At 35.1% G+C, this 20,849-nt stretch overlaps 1 protein-coding gene across 5 annotated transcripts; it reads right to left on the bottom strand.

Moving 5' to 3' along the window:
• Nucleotides 1-857: 857 nt before the first annotated feature.
• LOC106079096 (autocrine proliferation repressor protein A-like) lies at nucleotides 858-19,468 on the bottom strand. Of its 5 annotated transcripts, none has more exons than XM_056021320.1 (12): nucleotides 19,313-19,468; nucleotides 17,269-17,453; nucleotides 15,275-15,419; nucleotides 14,525-14,630; nucleotides 13,985-14,098; nucleotides 13,435-13,527; nucleotides 13,109-13,198; nucleotides 12,854-12,983; nucleotides 11,648-11,765; nucleotides 9,293-9,511; nucleotides 7,984-8,140; nucleotides 858-1,873 (listed from the first exon to the last, which is right to left on the bottom strand). In XM_056021320.1, the coding sequence occupies exons 2-12, from the start codon at nucleotides 17,447-17,449 to the stop codon at nucleotides 1,754-1,756; spliced, it is 1,473 nt and encodes a 490-aa protein (XP_055877295.1). In that variant the 5' UTR covers nucleotides 17,450-17,453; nucleotides 19,313-19,468; the 3' UTR covers nucleotides 858-1,753. The 5 variants fall into 5 exon arrangements, with proteins under 5 accessions (XP_055877295.1, XP_055877298.1, XP_055877296.1 ...); XM_056021323.1 differs by having other exon boundaries at nucleotides 15,275-15,389; nucleotides 19,313-19,463; XM_056021321.1 differs by having other exon boundaries at nucleotides 19,188-19,327.
• Nucleotides 19,469-20,849: the final 1,381 nt, after the last annotated feature.

Below are 20,849 nucleotides of genomic sequence, written 5' to 3'. Positions count from 1 at the left end.
TTGGGTAGCAGCTCTTTACAGTTCAGATATTACTTGGGTAGCAGCTCTTTACAGCTCAGATATTACTCGGGTAGCAGCTCGTTACAACTCAGATATTACTAAGGGAGCAGCTCTTAATAACTCAGCTACTACAAAGGGAACAGTTCTTTATGACTCAGATATTACTTGGGTAGCAACTCTTTATAATTCAGATATTACTTGGGTAGCAGCTCATTATAACTCAGCTATAAGTAAGGAAGCAGCTCTTTATAATTCAGCTAGTACTAAGGAAGCAGCTCTTATAACTCAGCTTTTCCTTACGGAGAAGCTCGGTCTATACAGTTATAGTTATAATGTTTTTTGTTTGGTGTAATGCACAAATTGTAAGACAAATTTCCTTACGGATAATAAAGATTATTATTATTATTATTATGAGAACAGCTGAAAATAATCATGACAGTAAAAGTAGGCTACATCCAGTTGAAAGAGATTCTTCTTTCTAGTTCCGTGTAAAGCGAGAAATGTCATTTCATTTCTGCGGGATAGACATTTGTTTCCTGAGAACAGATTGTAAGAACCTTTAGAACTATGTACAAGGAGCTAGGAACAATGCAATGGGAAATGAAACAGTTTTTCACTAAAATTGTCGTTCCGTGCCTGGAATGAATCTCTCTGTAATATCTCCATACAATATCGTTTGTTTAAGATGCCTATCCGGTGGAGTCACTTTCCTTGTTTTAACACTTGTGAACTATTCAGCCATTTCGGTTTATTTTCTTGCTGGACATAATTAACCCTTTGTGTCAATAGTTTAGTATGAGTAATGCTATTTTCAAAATTGTTTTCTTTTGTGTTTAATGAATAACGAAAACTCAACATTACATATTCAAAATTCATGTAGTTTATTTACATGGACAATACCTGTAGTTATATACATTAATTACACAGTACATTTAAAAATACAGAGAGATTTACATTTCCTTTGCTTTGGTGGAAAGGGGAAGCTGTGGGGCTAAAGCTTTGAATTGGAAGACCCAAAAAGAGGGGAACGCCATAAGGAAGGCGGAGATCTTGAATGCTGCGAGATGTTGTTAAGAATGCAATGTGTTCTGATTTGATATTTGTATGTTAGGTAACAACTGATAGTTTCTAGTAATACTTTATAACAACAAACTTGTATTGAATTAAATCAATTCACACTTACAAAAGGGGAGGAGTTAAAATAAGCTGTAGTGTTGAATTGAAGTTTCCGTGATTTTCAAGCTCTGTATGAGGGGAGGGAATGGTGCGGGGTCTTGGTCATGCGGTAGAGTGCGGGACCAATTACTAGAGGAAAGTAATATTTAATATTTCGGTATTCCAAAGTATTTAAATATTTCTGTTTAAGTCGATTCTGTTTTGCGACAACAGCTCGACGAAATCTCAAATCACAGACACAAAATCAGAAAAACAAACAAAGTCCAGCCCAATGCCACCTTACACTTACAAAAGTCAGCACTTCAAAAAACGACCAAAAGCATCTGATAAAAAGCTTTGACTACATGCTCACGAGCAGCGGTAATGAGAGCCACTCCCATAGTACCTTAAGGAATGAAATAAGAAGTATCCAGAGACACGCGGGTTATCTATTAATGTTCAAAGGAACTAATACCGGTATTTTCATTTTATTTCTTAATGGAATTATCTACCAACATCGCTGGGGACTTGGAAGGTTGCGCATGTTCCCCACCCACTGTCTGCATCCAATCTCGATCAAGCTAAATCTCAAGTTAAGTTAGACTAAAGTCCCTCGACAAGTTTCTCCAGAACAATCTGGAAACGGGAAGATGTCTGGTACAATGTTCACGTCTGTTGTAAAGTCCATGGTGGAACCTTTCTGACCTGGGAACTTGAGCTGGAAAAAGAAAAATGACATTGGGTATCAAGTCAAACCAAATATATTCTAAACAAAAAAAAAACTACGCTTAAGTTATGTCATACCTTAAACAACAGCTGCCACAAATATATTCAGTTTACTATTAATTATATAGAGCTATTTTGTTCTTTATAATAATCACATCCGCAAGATTGTTTCCTTATCAGATTAATGTTTATTAAAGATGTACAGTTTGTTTTTAAAGAGTTCTGAAACCAAAGACTTTGACTAGACTTATTCATTGACTACTACTTCATATGTTTTCTACTCATCATGTAATCACTTCCCATAATTACGTTTTGTCTAGTCTGTTTTGTTGAGATCTCAAAAACTAGAAAAGCGATATGAAAACCCAAACTCAGGATATTTCTAGACTCATTAAGTGTTTGGGCGGCAATGTTTTGACGTCTGAAAGCGAACCGTTTATGTTTCTATAATGAATTCAGCAAGCCAGTTTGTTTGTTTTTCCCACGACAATACATTACTTTGTTAAAATACGTAAAAGTAAGGGGAGTTATATACAGAAAAGGAAATGATTTTTTTTTTCAATCTATCTATATTATAAAGTAGAATGTGAGGGGTATGTATGTATGTATGTATGTATGTATGTTACTTATAGACATCAAAACCGCTTGACCAATCTTGATAAAACTAGGCAGGAATGTTCCTTGGGTACCAACTTAGACCTTAGTGAATGTATTGTAGCCCTAAAACAAATGTAAGACCCTCAAAAAAAATAAAGTTGTCCGACTCTATTACAGCTATAGTATTTTATGGATCTAGGCCATGTCTACAATGTTGACATGAGAAAAGATAGAAAGGATTTAGACCTAGATCTAATTTTAAGAAATACACTTTGCGCAGATAGTTTTTTACTTTGACACATGAAAAGACAAAAGAAGATCCATTGATTTCATTATATAATAAAATTAACCTTCAATTTTGTGTTTCAAAAGCATTTTTTACATTAATTAGTTCCTTATATCTGTGATTACAGATTTCCTGACGAACATTCTTTCATTAGACAATTCCGTAATGAATCGCGTACTAAATATTAATTTGTTTAATTGTTTACTTTATAATCCCATCCCTAGATCTAAAACTCTAATTCAACTCTAAGATGATAAAACTTCTCTTCGCACAGATAGTTTTATACTTTAACACATAAACATATTAATTAAAGTCCATTCATTTCATATTTTGATCAAATAAACATTCAAATTTGGTTTTCTAAAAATACATTCGTCTACGAAAGCTGCGAAGCCGAGTTGAGATAGGCCTAGATCTATATTCATTCATGAATCGCGTACTAAAAATTATTTCGTTTAATTGTTTACTTTATAATCCCATCCCTAGATCTAAAACTCTAATCCAACTCTAAGATGATAAAACTTCTCTTCGCACAGATAGTTTTATACTTTAACACATAAATATATTAATTAAAGTCCATTCATTTCATATTTTGATCAAATAAACATTCAAATTTGGTTTTCTAAAGCTACATTCGTTTACGAAAGCTGCGAAGCCGAGTTGAGATAGGCCTAGATCTATATTCATTCATGAATCGCGTACTAAAAATTATTTCGTTTAATTGTTCACTTTATAATCCCATTTATTTAACAAAGCTATCGCTCTTTTCGTTTTTAATAGATAAGAATGTATCGACTTTGGGTAAACCATTTTCGCAAAACTAATTTTATTTTCGTAGCGAAACTGAAATAACGTGAAAGGATCATTAGCTACGTTTAACATAATCTAAATCCAATCCACTAGATTATTCAAAAGCAAATGTTTTAATTTAAAAAAAAATGGATTTAAGCCTATTAGCAATTTTGATTTGATAGCTTCATTCACACTATTTTTACATTGACACATTCGCTTTACTTATTACATTATTATTTCGTTTAATTGTTTACAAAACACTCTCAGTGACTATATCGAAAGTAATGCGCAAATAAAGACCCGCGGGTCGCGGGTAACATGTGTCTAGTATATTATAAAGTAGAATGTGAGGGGTATGTATGGATGTATGTTACTTATAGACATCAAAACCGCTTGACCAATCTTGATAAAACTTGGCAGGAATGTTTCTTGGGTACCAACTTAGACCTTAGTGTATGTATTGTAGCCCTAAAACAAACGTAAGACCCTAAAAAAAAAAAATGTTGTCCGACTCTATTACAGCTATAGTATTTTATGGATCTAGGCCATGTCTACAATGTTGACATGAGAAAAGATAGAAAGGATTTAGACCTAGATCTAATTTTAAGAAATACACTTTGCGCAGATAGTTTTTTACTTTGACACATGAAAATACAAAAGAAGATCCATTGATTTCATTATATAATAAAATTAACCTTCAATTTTGTGTTTCAAAAGCATTTTTTACATTAATTAGTTCCTTATATCTGTGATTACAGATTTCCTGACGAACATTCTTTCATTAGACAATTCCGTAATGAATCGCGTACTAAATATTAATTTGTTTAATTGTTTACTTTATAATCCCATCCCTAGATCTAAAACTCTAATTCAACTCTAAGATGATAAAACTTCTCTTCGCACAGATAGTTTTATACTTTAACACATAAACATATTAATTAAAGTCCATTCATTTCATATTTTGATCAAATAAACATTCAAATTTGGTTTTCTAAAAATACATTCGTCTACGAAAGCTGCGAAGCCGAGTTGAGATAGGCCTAGATCTATATTCATTCATGAATCGCGTACTAAAAATTATTTCGTTTAATTGTTTACTTTATAATCCCATCCCTAGATCTAAAACTCTAATCCAACTCTAAGATGATAAAACTTCTCTTCGCACAGATAGTTTAATACTTTAACACATAAATATATTAATTAAAGTCCATTCATTTCATATTTTGATCAAATAAACATTCAAAATTGGTTTTCTAAAGTTACATTCGTTTACGAAAGCTGCGAAGCCGAGTTGAGATAGGCCTAGATCTATATTCATTCATGAATCGCGTACTAAAAATTAATTCGTTTAATTGTTCACTTTATAATCCCATTTATTTAACAAAGCTATCGCTCTTTTCGTTTTTAATAGATAAGAATGTATCGACTTTGGGTAAACCATTTTCGCAAAACTAATTTTATTTTCGTAGCGAAACTGAAATAACGTGAAAGGATCATTAGCTACGTTTAACATACATCTAAATCCAATCCACTAGATTATTTAAAAGAAATGTTTTAATTAAAAAAAAATGGATTTAAGCCTATTAGCTATTTTGATTTGATAGCATTATTCACACTATTTTTACATTGACACATTCGCTTTACTTATTACATTATTATTTCGTTTAATTGCTTACAAAACACTCTCAGTGACTATATCGAAAGTAATGCGCAAATAAAGACCCGCGGGTCGCGGGTAACATATGTCTAGTATATTATAAAGTAGAATGTGAGGGGTATGTATGGATGTATGTTACTTATAGACATCAAAACCGCTTGACCAATCTTGATAAAACTTGGCAGGAATGTTTCTTGGGTACCAACTTAGACCTTAGTGTATGTATTGTAGCCCTAAAACAAACGTAAGACCCTAAAAAAAAAAAATGTTGTCCGACTCTATTACAGCTATAGTATTTTATGGATCTAGGCCATGTCTACAATGTTGACATGAGAAAAGATAGAAAGGATTTAGACCTAGATCTAATTTTAAGAAATACACTTTGCGCAGATAGTTTTTTACTTTGACACATGAAAATACAAAAGAAGATCCATTGATTTCATTATATAATAAAATTAACCTTCAATTTTGTGTTTCAAAAGCATTTTTTACATTAATTAGTTCCTTATATCTGTGATTACAGATTTCCTGACGAACATTCTTTCATTGGACAATTCCGTAATGAATCGCGTACTAAATATTAATTCGTTTAATTGTTTACTTTATAATCCCATCCCTAGATCTAAAACTCTAATTCAACTCTAAGATGATAAAACTTCTCTTCGAACAGATAGTTTTATACTTTAACACATAAACATATTAATTAAAGTCCATTCATTTCATATTTTGATCAAATAAACATTCAAATTTGGTTTTCTAAAGCTACATTCGTTTACGAAAGCTGCGAAGCCGAGTTGAGATAGGCCTAGATCTATATTCATTCATGAATCGTGTACTAAAAATTATTTCGTTTAATTGTTTACTTTATAATCCCATCCCTAGATCTAAAACTCTAATTCAACACTAAGATGATAAAACTTCTCTTCGCACAGATAGTCTTATACTTTTACACATAAACATATTAATTAAAGTCCATTCATTTCATATTTTGATCAAATAAACATTCAAATTTGGTTTTCTAAAGCTACATTCGTTTACGAAAGCTGCGAAGCCGAGTTGAGATAGGCCTAGATCTACATTCATTCATGAATCGTGTACTAAAAATTATTTCGTTTAATTGTTCACTTTATAATCCCATTTATTTAACAAAGCTATCGCTCTTTTCGTTTTTAATAGATAAGAATGTATCGACTTCGGGTAAACCCATTTTCGCAAAACTAATTTTATTTTCGTAGCGAAAGAGAAATAACGTGAAAGGATCATTAGTTAAGTTTAACATACATATAAATCCAATCCACTAGATTATTCAAAAGCAAATGTTTTAATTTTAAAAAATGGATTTAAGCCTATTAGCTATTTTGATTTGATAGCTTCATTCACACTATTTTTACATTGACACATTCGCTTTACTTATTACATTATTATTTCGTTTAATTGTTTACAAAACACTCTCAGTGACTATATCGACAGTAATGCGCAAATAAAGACCCGCGGGTCGCGGGTAACATATGTCTAGTATGAACATAAAGTTTTGTCATTTATTACAATAATGTAATAAACAATTATGAATAACTTATTCATGAGTTTTCTGGTGTACTAACTGCCTACAGTTTGCGAAAAAAAAAAATTTCACGTGTACAGCTTTGAATTTGTTTTTTAAAACAAAATTTATTAGGAGTTGTTATTAGTTACTACAGTGTATTCATTTTTCTATATCTTTCAACCTGCAGAAAACAAAAAGTATCTAAAGACCTTTGAGATCATTGATTAAAGAAATTATTTTTTTTTAAAAGCCAGGAATGAGAGATGGGTTCTTTGTCAACTCCTTCCCCCCCCCCCCCCGTACCAAGCCCTTACTCCCCCCATTAACTAGACTACTAGATCATACATTTAACACATCTTAGTTTTTCGGGGACGCTGACCCATCGCCCTGTTCCCTCTTCACCACATGTAGAAAATGAACATGTTTTAAATGAACATGTTGGTTAGAACGAAGTAGAACAGTGCTTGTTGCTAGTTTGTAGCTCATAACTTCTGTGCTTGTTGCTAGTTTGTAGCTCATAACTTCTGTGCTTGTTGCTAGTTTGTAGCTCATAACTTCTGTGCTTGTTGCTAGTTTGTAGCTCATAACTTCTGTGCTTGTTGCTACTTTGTAGCTCATAACTTCTGTGCTTGTTGCTAGTTTGTAGCTCATAACTTCTGTGCTTGTTGCTAGTTTGTAGCTCATAACTTCTGTGCTTGTTGCTAGTTTGTAGCTCATAACTTCTGATATTCCTGCTGAAAATGTCGAAACTTGTCCGTCTCGTGTTTTTACAAAAGAATGGCAGCTGTGCGGGATAAACGGAGGTGCGGGGTATACAACATTTATTTCCCTCATAAACATAGCATAACGGAAATTAGAGACGTGCCGGTGTGTCTGTTTATACTTCTTAAAATTTGCTGTGTACAGGTATGACCGTAGACTCGTATTCCACAACATCGTGGCACTCTATGTCATCGCTTGTGGAGACAACAACTGGAACACAATAGCGTCTCGAGAGACAGACATCTGATGAGCAAACTTTATGTAGCGGTAGTTTACTGCAAGTTAACCTTTGCACGTGCGGGGTATATAAGGGTGCGGGTTGTACTATTTTGTTTTCGCTTATGGTGCCATTTTTGCGGGGTATACGGGTGTGCGGGTTATGTGCGTGAAAATACGGTAATAAGCTTACAAAAATGATAAAAAGAAGCAGCATCGTTTTTACCAGACAGCTTCCTTCTATCTTACCATTATGAAGAGTGCGGCCCATCCTACTTGTGGCTTTTCTATGACGGCTTCAAACAGGGTGTCAGTTATTCTTGTGACAGTTCCGTTTTTCCAGGAAACTGGATGAATGACAGGTTGACCAGTGCTAGGATTTTTTACGTACAACCGAAAGTCTCTTCTGCAAACATCGAAATAAAATGTCGACAAAACAATGTTTAGATCATAGACCGAAATATATTATATCTTGTCTGGACTTGGAGATCACAGACCTATGTATATATTATATCTAGTCTGGACTTGGAGATCACAGACCTATGTATGTATTATATCTAATCTGGACATGGAGATCACAGATCTAAATGTATTATATCTAGTCTGGACATGGAGATCTTTTAAAACTACAAAAAATGCCCCTGAAAATTTTTTTTAAAAGTTGAAACAATGTGTTGTTTTGTAAAGTAGTTAAAAGAAGTACAGTTTTTTTTTTCAACCCTAAGCTATGTGACATATAGTTTAATTTTTAGATCTAGATCTAGTAATTGAGCATCAAAAATAAGAGTACTCTCGTCTCATAATTATTATTTTGCAATTTTTAGATACATAATCTAGAAAGATATAGGTAATCAACCTATTTAAATGTACATAAGATGATTAAAATCAATAGAAATGAATTAGATCTAGGATTTTAGAAACATTATCTCAATGGAAACTAACAGGAAATGGCTTTGTTTCATATTTTTGCGTGAATATATAATTCTATGATTAATAGCCCATTGTAAAAAAAAATAAATCCGAGAAATGAGTTTGCATTAGTTCTAAACTTTGAAAACTAAAGATCATTACTTTTCTAAGACAGAAAAGATTGATTTTCCTAGATTTGGGGCTTAAAAAAAGAGTTACGTACATAAATATATATATATATATATATATATATGGGTCTGTGAATCGCGCATAAGTATTTGTTTCCGATTTCCAGTCTAGATATAATATTATATCTATGGTTTAGAGTTTTATAGTACATCCCAAATAATCTCTTGTAAAGTAGATGCAGAATGAAATACAATCTTCTGATTATTTTAGACTTATGAATGGGTCTACAAGAGTTAGTTTGAAGTGCATAAAAGCAACTGTACAAAAGGTTTTAAAACATTTCAATTCAATACATTGAGAACTAAACCTTTGAGTTACATTAAAAACCTACAATGAAAAAAGTTATTCAGAATCCATAATAAGACTATGATTACGCCCAACGAAAGCGTGTGACTATACTCCACTGTCATTTATTACGACATAATGTGTATTGAAGTTGTAGTTATAACAAACTATTTACCGTAAACCATCTAATGTTTTGGCGTGGAACATCGTGACCTCTTTAGGCCGGAGAGATGAGGAAACTGTAATTTTACCGTGCGTGATGTTTTGACTTCTTACCCATTGAAGCTTTGGGAAAGTTGCTTTTTCAAAAATGTTTAGTAAAAAACCCTGCAAGTCTTGGATCAGTTCGGCCTCATGGCCTGAAGAAGCCGCATGTGCAGCATTCGGAACAATCCTGTGGAATAACATCATGATATTTATTCTACCAAAAATGTCAGATTCCCTTGCATTTGTGTACAGAATTGCCATAATGACTAAGATCTAAAACATCGTTACTGGGCTATAATCTAGACAGCTTTTGTCTTAAATTGACAGGATAACACTATTAAAGGGAGTTCCATAGTTGCCAGTTTAAATGAAGGTGTATCGGACATTTTAAAGATTTCCAGAACAAATAGCCAAGATTTTGATGACAAATAGTTTTCTAATTTGTGTTTTTTATTTATTTTTTATTTTTATTAGTAGTTCAAAAATTGTCAAAAATAAAGACAACAAACTTCATGGTCTCTCACGACAAGTAAAATCATACTTCCCCAGAAATTGTTCATTGTTCATTTGGTTGTCCTATTTTTTGGCTATAGGCACATGTAAGAACATATGTATTATACATGTTATCACATGCCAAACGATGAAACAGGTTTTTTTTTCGAAGGCAACCGTCTCCAGTTTCCATGGAAGCCAAGAAAAAAATCCCGGGAAACACAATCCTACATTTTTTTGTTGGTGCGTTTGCAAATCAACAATGTTCCTGTACATCACTCAGTCATCCTCACGTTGCGGATAAGACGTGAATTTAGCGCCATTGTATACAGGTCCATAGGCACTTTATTAGTCTGACCGTTTCTTCTCATCACCATCGGAGAAACACTCAGTGGGCAGAACTGCACCGGCTTCCAGAAGTTAACTTGTCATCAAACCAAAACTTGAAGCCAGACAGCATTGCAATGCGCTCATGAGGAGTTTAGTGGACCAGATCTATGTAGATTATGAATACAAGCAGGTCTGGTCTGGCGATATTTTTCCCCCAATGAAACCCCGGGACAACTTTGTCTTCACCAGTTGACACCATGAGGTCCTGGAGTTCTGTTAGAATCACCACAGACTGAAAAAAGAAGGTATTATATCTGTGAGTAATCATTGTTTACAAATAAATAGTCCAAGAACAAACAAAGTTCCACATCTTTGAAACAATTAGACCAACTCTTAGTTAAAGAGCTTAGGAAGGAACTTCGTTACCGATATCAGAAGTTTGGTGGTACCAAGGAGGTGCTTACAGCTCGTCTCCGGCTAGCCCTGATCGATGAAGACGAAGATCCGGAGACCTACCTATTTGAAATTAAACCGGAGTTCTATGAGCTCATCGCCAAGATACATGAAGGTATTGATGGAATGTGTGAACAAATTAGTCTAGGTGTCCCGAGGTTCCGCTGTAATTAACGAATAAAACAACTCAACAACACGATCAAAACACATCAACTTTAATTAACTTTTCCGGCTTATCACACACTGCACTCTCTTTCTACGGTGCTGTATCGTTGTTCCGCTGAAGATAACTTTCTACTGACGTACATGACGGGATGTAGAATGCCCTGTGATTCCTGTGCTAGGCATACCCCAATAGCAACAGCAGAATCTGTCTACTTGTCACAAATTCACCAGTCTCGGAATAAAATGTGATCAAAGATAATTAAATTTAAATTCAAAATCTTTGTTTTCAATTTGGGTTAAAAAGAACTTGAATATATCTGCCCTAAACAACAGAGACGATTGGATATAATTATCTTTCCATTGTCAGCTGTGACTGGATGCCGGGCCCCTGAAATAACAGTTTGGACACATTTAGATCACCGAAGCTGAGTTGGAAAGTTGTTAATTTCCTTTAATTTCGTCCGTTATATTGTAAATTCGCATTTTTCGGATCTCTGTGTAAAACATTACACAATGAATTAAAAAAATTAAAAGAAGCAAAATAAATAAAAATAATTTTTAAAAAAGGCTTCTAATGAGTAAATTGATAGGACCCTTCAATTGCTGCCATCTCTTTTAATATTGCAAAGTTTATCTCATATTTTTTATATAAATAAATATTAATTAAGATTAATTGATTTGATTGATTTATTTGTTGACTTTGATTTATTTGTTGACAATTAATAATAGTACAAAATGTCAACTTGATCAAAGATTGGGAATGGGGAGAAAAAACATATAAAAGAATCCACCCAGACAGACAAACAGACAGAGTGAGTTGATATAAGCTTTGAAAAAAGTACGACATTGCATAGCCTTTAAAGCAGCTAGTGCATTTTGTTACCTTAAAAACTTGGGCCCCGGTAACTGGCGGAAGTAATAGTCAGAGTCATCCAGTAAGAAGTATTGATCACCGCTAGCACTGACTATCATCTTAGGCATGGAGAATCTGTCACTGTAGGCTAGGGAGAAAGAGAAGATCACAAGACTATCATACAACAAGGTTACAAAGACAGTTTCTGTGGAAACACAAACTCAAAACCGGCCCCCAAAGTGGTCCACCCAGGCAGGTAAAAAGGCAGGTATCAATATTTTCAAAAAGAACATCAGAATGAAATTCTATCAAAAACAAATGACAGAAGAATGGAGAAAGAATGTTGACAGATCTTGTGTGGTGCCCCAGCGGTCGAGCAGACCAAAGGATAGGTGAAAGTGAATGTGAATTAAGTAGTGAACCTGGCCTAACTGATGTCTTATAATGAATATCTAATTAGTCTAATTGTTTTGTAAAAGTTCAATCTCTTATTCAAATTATCAAGACATTTCCGTAAAAAAAGTAATAAAACAAATTGTCATTTCGTTAAGTGTGTCCTAGTGATAGCGCAGTGCTGCAGATCACGTGATAATGTGAAAAACTACTTATTAATTGTTGTTTTAAATTATGTCCAACTTATATGCATACTAAATAGATTCTTTCTCTTTCTCTTGCATCAGAACTTTGAATGGTCTAAAATATTATGATGTCGAATTTTCACTATCGTTTCTAGTTTACGAGTTTAAATGGGACGGAAGGACGGACGGACAGACATTCCACACAAAACTAATAACGACTTTTCCCCTTTCGGGGGCCGCTAAAAAACAATATGGTAGTTTGAAAAGTGAATAAGACATCCACGAAATAATGTTTGTATACGAACGTCCATCTTACGTAGTCATCCAGAGGAGTGCCATGAATGACAGAGATGACCACAGACTAAAATTACATTAGTTTATATCTTCATTCTTAATTCTAAATATGTGTTATTATTCAGAATATTGTTACACAATATTCATTAACAGTAGATAATTAACCCACCAAAGTTCCATTTTTAATGACATCTTTCCGTCGGACATAGCAGTATAGAAAAAAAAATATCTAAAAACTTTACACAAAGACAAAAAGAATTATACCAGTGGAAGAGGGCAAACAGAAGCAAGCACTCCCCGCTAGGTACCCTCACGTTTAGTAAAATCAAAATTTACATCAAACTAGCTCTTTTTAAGTACTTACTCAAGGGATCTACAATGGCTTGCATTTTAGAGAAGTTTGGACTGTCCAAATATTGAAATATATCCATTGTGTAGTAGACTCCAAGGGCAAAAGACCATCCACCAAGTGACCGGAAGTGATGGTGCATGCTCTAGAGAAAACAAAAAAGTACATACAAATTCATGGCCAAAGAAACAGAAAATGCAAAAACAACAATTGATCGGAATAAAAGGTTTCATTTATTTAGTTAGGGGGGACGATAGATGGAGAAATAACCTTCTGCAAATTGAGCAAATCCATAACACAAGGAACCATACCAATGACCCTTTTGTCCACTGCTGCAGTGGTCCATGTGGTCCACCCACGCTGGAACAAGAAGAAAGGATTGTGATAATTAGAGGAACTCTATTCAGTATTCAAATGAAATTGATAACTATTTTCTCAAAGTAAAAGCTTGCGAGAGTTTAAGTGTTCAGAGTACATCTAAGATAAAACATTAAATATGTCTGAAGTATCAATTAGTATGAAATCAATAAGATTGGGAAAAACGACTTTATTGAATAGTTTTAAATGCTTTACAACAGGGATTGTCCTAGTGTTACCTTTGAAGCTCCTGCTACGATAAATTTGTTAATGTTTATCTGTGCGACGTTGTGCATATAACTTGAGACTGTATCGAAGCCACGAACCACAGCCTGTAGTTTATATTAGGTACACACTTGTTACAAACATAGTCATTAACATGTAATAGCATGTGTCAAAATTATACAACCGTTTTTAAGGTTCGGGTAGGTAAAAAGGAAAAGATAATTTTTCAGACCTTGCGATTGATGTGGTCAGGTGATCTAAAACTCATCTGTTTCTATGACCGACGCTTAACCGAGGTTGTCATGTGGCTAGAACAACAACCGACCGACCTTTTTACTTTCCCAAAGTATGTCAGGTAGCCATAGAGTTTAGAAGACTCAAGAGGGGTTCCTAAACATCCCGAAGCTCAAACCCCAGAACCCTCAGTTCGGAAGCCAAGCGCTTTAACAGTCAGCCATCGCCCCCCCCCCCATTCTTCACCTGTATTTGAGCTAAAGTCCCCTCTAAGCAGAAACATTATTTCCATATTTCAAAATCTTCGAACTAATAGATCAACTTCCTTACTTTAGTCATAGGCAGTCTAAGCAAAATGTCTGGATTTGATCCGTTCAGAAGAAATTCTCTCCATGTCCATGCAATAATGTTATCTTCAGTTCGGTTCTGAAGCTTTGGATCTTTCTGAGGAATAACACAAACAATTTCAAATCAGAACAAAACATGTCCGCCTCGTGCAGTAACTGCGATTGCTAAATGATTTGAATAAGTCAAAGGTTAGAAAATTTGTGAACAAAACATCATTGAAGTTATTTAATATTTGTTGAGACAAGCAGCTTTCAGTTGATCTTATTGTTTTTTTTAACAGAATGGTCTGTCTAGAATCATTAGAAAAAAAAATCTTTTTAAAAGTTCTGGCACAATACAAAATGAACGATAGCAAGGAACAGTGACGGGACATTGTGTTTATGAGGTCTACAATAAAAAAAAAAAGTACATGTATACGCTTATGCTTATGAAGAAAGACTGAGCTAATAGAATTTTAAAGTTAAAGAGAAATTTTGAGGGTTAAAAAAAAGGAATATTTTCATTCTTCTCGGTTACAATTACCCAAAATACTGTTGGCTGATTCGGAATTTGTGTTATTGTGGCAAACACAGCCCCAATCTGGACAGCAACAGCTGAAAATCTGGCAGCGTTTTTATCACTTGGTGGTCTGTAAGAAATAGAAATATGTTCTAGAAATATGTTCCTAGTTAAGCATTTCTTTTTTTATTGCTAACATCGCGTGGTTATCACAATGTATAGAGTTTAATGCTTGTAGCTAATACACAATAATGAATTTAGAGGATAAGATAATATCTTGGAATTACGATTAAATAGAGTGAGTAATAAGACTTCTCACAAAGAGTGCAGGAAAAGTAATCTAAAAACACACACACACACAAAATTAAGACATGAATCTGTGTGATAGAATGGGAGAGACATGAAGGAATTCTAAATGATCTAATATGGGGCTAAATTACACCTGAATCAAATGTGTACATCAAATGCAAGACAGAATCTTTAACTTCCTCAATCCACAACTTGAATTCTGGAAAAGTCAAATTCTTGTTCTGGCACAGTTCTGGCTTAGTTCATATACTCCATCCCTCTTCCCCTTCCACCAATGTATTCAACCCCACCGAATGTGGGAACTCCTCTTGGGCCACTTGTTATTTCGTCATTCCCATTTATTTCTGAGCTTTTCATGTATTCATTCAGTTCACAATGTTGACATATTTATGACTTATACCACGTGACGTGAAATCGGAACTCATTCACTACAAATGTTAGTTTTACGTACACTATTTAACTTACTTTTGTTTATTGTTGCCTCCGTCTATCCACACAAAAGCCGTGTCATTGTAGTTTAAATTGTATGGTACAATTATAGACAAGTAATGCCACCAAATGGGTGTCTTGGTCACTTTCTCTGTTAACACACACTCACATAAATGACATTCTGATTGAATGTTAAGGAACTAGATTACTCATACCAGCGGCTAACTAGCGGGTAACAAAGTGAACAGTGACATGGTTGCACTGTCAAGCTTTTCTAGTACTAGTCCAGCTAAAGATTTCTACATAGAAGAATAGCCAACTTGCTAGGAGAATAGCAAAATTGTTAGGAGAATAGCCAACTTGTTAGGAGAATAGCCAGCTTGTTAGGAGAATAGCCAAATTGTTAGGAGAATAGCCAACTTGTTAGGAGAATAGCCAACTTGTTAAGAGAATAGCCAACTTGTTACGAGAATAGCCAACTCGTTAGGAGAATAGCCAACTTGTTAGGAGAATAGCCAAATTGTTAGGAGAATAGCCAACTTATTAGGAGAAGGAGAATAGCTAAATTGTTAGGAGAATAGCCAACTTGTTAGGAGAATACCCAAATTGTTAGGAGAATATCCAACGTGTTAGGAGAATAGCAAACTTGTTAGGAGAATAGCCAACTTGTTAGGAGAATAGCCAAATTGTTAGGAGAATAGCCAACTTATTAGGAGAAGGAGAATAGCCAACTTGTTAGGAGAATAGCCAACTTATTAGGAGAAGGAGAATAGCCAACTTGTTAGGAGAATAGCCAACTTGTTAGGAGAATAGCCAACTTGTTAGAAGAATAGCCAGCTTGTATGTGCTTTATTATAGAAGACATTGAATAACTTGTAGCCACTAAAGAATACTGTTAACTAAGAGACACATCAAATAAACGTAGAGTTAATTATCTATTAAAACCCAGATGTGTTCTTTATTTCCTTGGCCAGTAACCATAAGAGGCAATAATATTGTATGGGTTGGGGGGGGGGGGGGGAAGCGGGGTTCCAAATCGGATTCGTTGATATCTTCCCGTCATAAAGCTCCAACTGACAATGCACCGGGCACCACCTCAGGTGGGCGCCACACACAGAGAAGCGCAAAAAAAAAATATTGTAGATATTTTAGTTAGGTAATACATTTTAAGGTTATTTATTGTATATGATTATTCAATACTTTTTATTTATACGCCTATAGTTCTGTGTAATGTTCATGGACAATGGGGCGGGGGTGGGGAAAACGGCGCCAATAATGTTTCTTGCCCCGGGCGCACTTTTTGCTCACTACGCCTCAGGGCGTATATCCCTTTAATGCTGGGCTCAATCTGTCATCGTTTTCATTTGTCTCGATTTTTTTTTTCCTACTAATAACTCACACTTACACCAAAGTTCAAAATGAAAAAAGTAAAAAATTTGAATAATTTATTTTGAGAACTTTTCATTTTCCTATGGAGCTGAACTTTCGCAAACAAACTCTTGCTGCATGACAACACATTTTATGACGATCTCAGAAAGACCACTCCATTGATTATTAAATGGATTAAAAAATGTTTACCTCTACAAACCATGGAACTCAGGGGAACTAATAACAATTATATTGAAATTTTGCATTACTGAGTATCAGTAATATCCCTTCGCAAATGACCCCCCTTCCCATGCAAAGGTACGACACATAATGAAAAATAAAACATAAATGTTTAATTGACTATATTATCTGAACATAAAGTAGGAATGGACTTTTTACAGTTTTCTCTGAATATTACTACTCTTCTTAACCCTTAAAGTGCTGAGCTGTTTTAGAATGAGTGCATATAAAATGGAATTACAATTCTAATGACCAGAGGCAAAATTACCACTTGCGTTTTAAGGGTTAATTTTGTTTTCCTCGCCCAGTGCTTTGTGTGACAGTTTGTACGGGATGCACGTATAACAACACCAAATCTAGTCATTTGTTAGATGGTTTGAAATGAGGTCTACAGATAGCCATAGGAAAAACAAACTCATTACCGGTCAGCCATTTCTGTGACGTCATGTTGAGCATGTGCAAGGAGTACTCAGCCGTGTTGACCTTATACAGAAGTGTGTAGGAGTAGTGTGGATCGAAAGCGTGTACGTAGTCATCCAGAGGAGTGCCATGAATGACTGAGATGACCACAGGGGTCAACAGTAGACATGCCAAGCCACCCATTATCCTTGAAGGAAAATGATTCATACGAAATATTCATACAAAATAGTAAACACTAATAAAGAAGAAGAAACTGTTGAAGTAATTCTTTGTCCCATATACAAAAAACTTTTTTTTATTGGCAGAGCTCGACGAACTGTAAGCGTATGAATAAACTAAAGTGCAAACTGCGGAAACTAACGAGCACGAGTCGTATGTTCACAGAATAATTTTGTTTTGTTAAAATTGTGTTTCTATATTTGTATAGTTCTCATACGAAGTCGTCAATCCTTTGGGCAATCATACGTGTGGAACCACGAGCAAATTTGTTGTATTCAGATTGATCTTTGTCAGATAAATGCCTCTCACTGACACAGTGGACAGTCTAGTTCAATAGTTTCGCACTTTAGGCCATTGTCTACAGCCCTAGAAAGTAGGAATGGACCGTCTAGTTCAATAGTTTCGCACTGTAGGTCAATGTCTACAGCCCCAGAAAGTAGGAATGGACAGTCTAGTTCAATAGTTTCGCACTTTAGGTCAATGTCTACAGCCCCAGAAAGTAGGAATGGACAGTCTAGTTCAATAGTTTCGCACTTTAGGCCAATGTCTACAGCCCCAGAAAGTAGGAATGGACAGTCTAGTTCAATAGTTTCGCACTTTAGGTCAATGTCTACAGCCCCAGAAAGTAGGAATGGACAGTCTAGTTCAATAGTTTCGCACTTTAGGTCAATGTCTACAGCCCCAGAAAGTAGGAATGGACAGTCTAGTTCAATAGTTTCGCACTTTAGGCCAATGTCTACAGCCCCAGAAAGTAGGAATGGACAGTCTAGTTCAATAGTTTCGCACTTTAGGTCAATGTCTACAGCCCCAGAAAGTAGGAATGGACAGTCTAGTTCAATAGTTTCGCACTTTAGGTCAATGTCTACAGCCCCAGAAAGTAGGAATGGACAGTCTTCAGACATTGCCAGTGACAGATTTATGTGGAAACAGCTTGCCGTCCAATGCGCCGAACGGCGCGGGAGGATCTAAGTCAGTAAGAATAGCAGATTAGATTTTTGAAATAAGACTTTTTAATAGCAGGATAATGCACTGTAGATACCTCAGAATATGCATTTTGTTGGCTTTCAATACCGGAAATAGTGACTGGCTCCCCCCAACCCCCCCCCCCCCCCCGAAAAAAAAAACTAGCTACGCCCATGGAGGCAACTAAATACTACAAACTAAATGTCCAAGATAGACCACTAAATACTACAAACTAAATGTCCAAGATAGACCACTAAATATTACAAACTCAATATCCAAGAGAGGTAACTAAATACTTCAAACAAATTTCCAAGACCATTAAATATTACAGAATAAATATGGAAAAGAGGCAAACATTCCCACACAAACTGCCATGCGTATTGTGTTCCGTGAAGTCTTCAGTGTGGTGCAGATCTATTCGAATGTAGATGTCACATAATAAAGATGTAACAAATGTCAACATTCCAGTGCAGTGGCCCGTGACGCATAGACCATGTCATATGCGGGAGAATAACACAGTTATAAACAATATTAAATTTGTATTCTGAAAAACCCACTCAAAATAGAGACATAAACATACAGACATAAACATACAGACATAAACATACAGACATAAACATAAAGACATAAACATACAGACATAAACATACAGACATAAACATACAGACATAAACATACAGACATAAACATAAAGACATAAACATACAGACATAAACATACAGACATAAGTTATACTTGCCAAACGGACAATTAGATCCTATCACATAAATGTCTCGACAGCGAGACGGAATGTAAACTTGTTCAGACTAAATATAGACTTAGATACAAAGATTTATAAAGACAGAACTAGGACTACATGCTTACCTTCACAGTAGCTATGTAATACTAGTAAATAGTGTATACGAATAGATCAATAGAGGAACCAACTTTACAGGGTATTTAACATCCGGGTTCATACGTTATTTTGACTTCGCCTTTAAATACATTTAATTGGCTTTTAAAAAAAATCGTTTTAGAAACAAAGAAATGGTTGCTGAGCAACTAGTCTACTAGGAAAATATACATAGTTAAAGTTTCTGAATCAACTATAACGTTTGTGTGTGTGTGTTTGTTTGTTAATAGAAAATGATAGCTAGACTCATGGGCGTATTCAGGATTATTTTCGGTTGGCGGGTTATATTTTCCCCCCACACACAGACATATACATATATAGACACTCTAAATTTACAGCTGGAGGTCACTTACAAAGGCCGCGGAATACACATTTGAGACCAAAAGTAAATCAGCTGCCGAGGACAGACGTAGACGGCGAAAAGAAATTCTAAATAGACCACAGGCGGACAATGACAATGCCTGAGCTAGATGTGGCAAAATATGTAGGTCGCGGCTGGGGCTGCTTAGCCACGGGAAATGTTGCATTTATCATTAATCTTCGGACTTTGTGTTCGAACAAGAATCTTGTACAATCAATGGATCAGACTATTATTTGTAGCATTAATCAAGTTATCTGTCCCTAAAAGTCGTAGCATTAATTATTGTATCAGGCCTTCTTTTTATTGTATTTCTCTATCAAGGAGTACTATTCATGTTCGGGTCCTGTTTATTCAAACTTTACAGTAGCCATTGGCCTCAGCTCTGGAAGAGAGGGGCGCCAAACGAAAAATGGCTGGCTCCTCTTCCATAGTACCACCAAAGCGAAGGCCATCTAGATCTGTGATACATGTGGACGGGAATGTCTCTATCGAAAATAAAGCTTCTACAGTCTTATCTTATCTTATATAATACAGACGTTACTTCAAAAAAGAAGATGATTACGTCCTACGTGTCATGCATTTAGTCATGCATATTAACCAATGACTTAAATTCTGCCAAGTCACAGGTTTTCCTGGCTAGCTCAGGCAACCCATTCCATTCTCTAATAGAGAGAGCATTTGTACCAATTTGTCCTAGCATATGGAATGAGGAACAGTCACATGAAAATGTGTTGTGAAGGATGCTAGACGTCAACATATTAGCCGCGCAATAAAATCTACTCCTATACATCTTAAAACAGGTTAAAACTCTGTTCTCTCTATAGATGAACAAGTTGTTTTTAAAAGAAGAACACGAATTGTTCACTCGGAACAGATAACGCGACATTCAGTCACAGAGATAAAAAGATAAGATTTAAAAAAACAAACTAACATCTATAGTGGACTTACAAAGGCCGTAATTCAAAGGTTCTCAGTTTAAACAGGCAACATGAACCTTTTCTCACTTAGTTTAAACAGGCAACATGAACCTTTTCTCACTTAGTTTAAACAGGCAACATGAATCTTTTCTCACTTAGTTTAAACAGGCAACATGAACCTTTTCTCACTTAGTTTAAACAGGCAACATGAACCTTTTCTCACTTAGTTTA

This window comes from Biomphalaria glabrata, chromosome 2 (genome assembly GCF_947242115.1).
Source record: "Biomphalaria glabrata chromosome 2, xgBioGlab47.1, whole genome shotgun sequence".
NCBI classification, from domain to species: domain Eukaryota; kingdom Metazoa; phylum Mollusca; class Gastropoda; family Planorbidae; genus Biomphalaria; species Biomphalaria glabrata.
The sequence above is the reverse complement of the archived record's forward strand: the minus strand, read 5'-3'. Positions and strand labels throughout refer to the sequence as shown.

Excerpts from the sequence above, each read along its gene's own strand:
- LOC106079096 (XM_056021320.1), bottom strand. The coding sequence starts at position 17,449 with ATGGGTGGCTTGGCATGTCTACTGTTGACCCCTGTGGTCATCTCAGTC. Across the intron at positions 13,528-13,984 it reads TTAGACTGCCTATGACTAAA|GCTGTGGTTCGTGGCTTCGA; the intron begins GTAAGGAAGTTG and ends TATAAACTACAG. Across the intron at positions 9,512-11,647 it reads CCGGGGCCCAAGTTTTTAAG|GATTGTTCCGAATGCTGCAC; the intron begins GTAACAAAATGC and ends GTTATTCCACAG.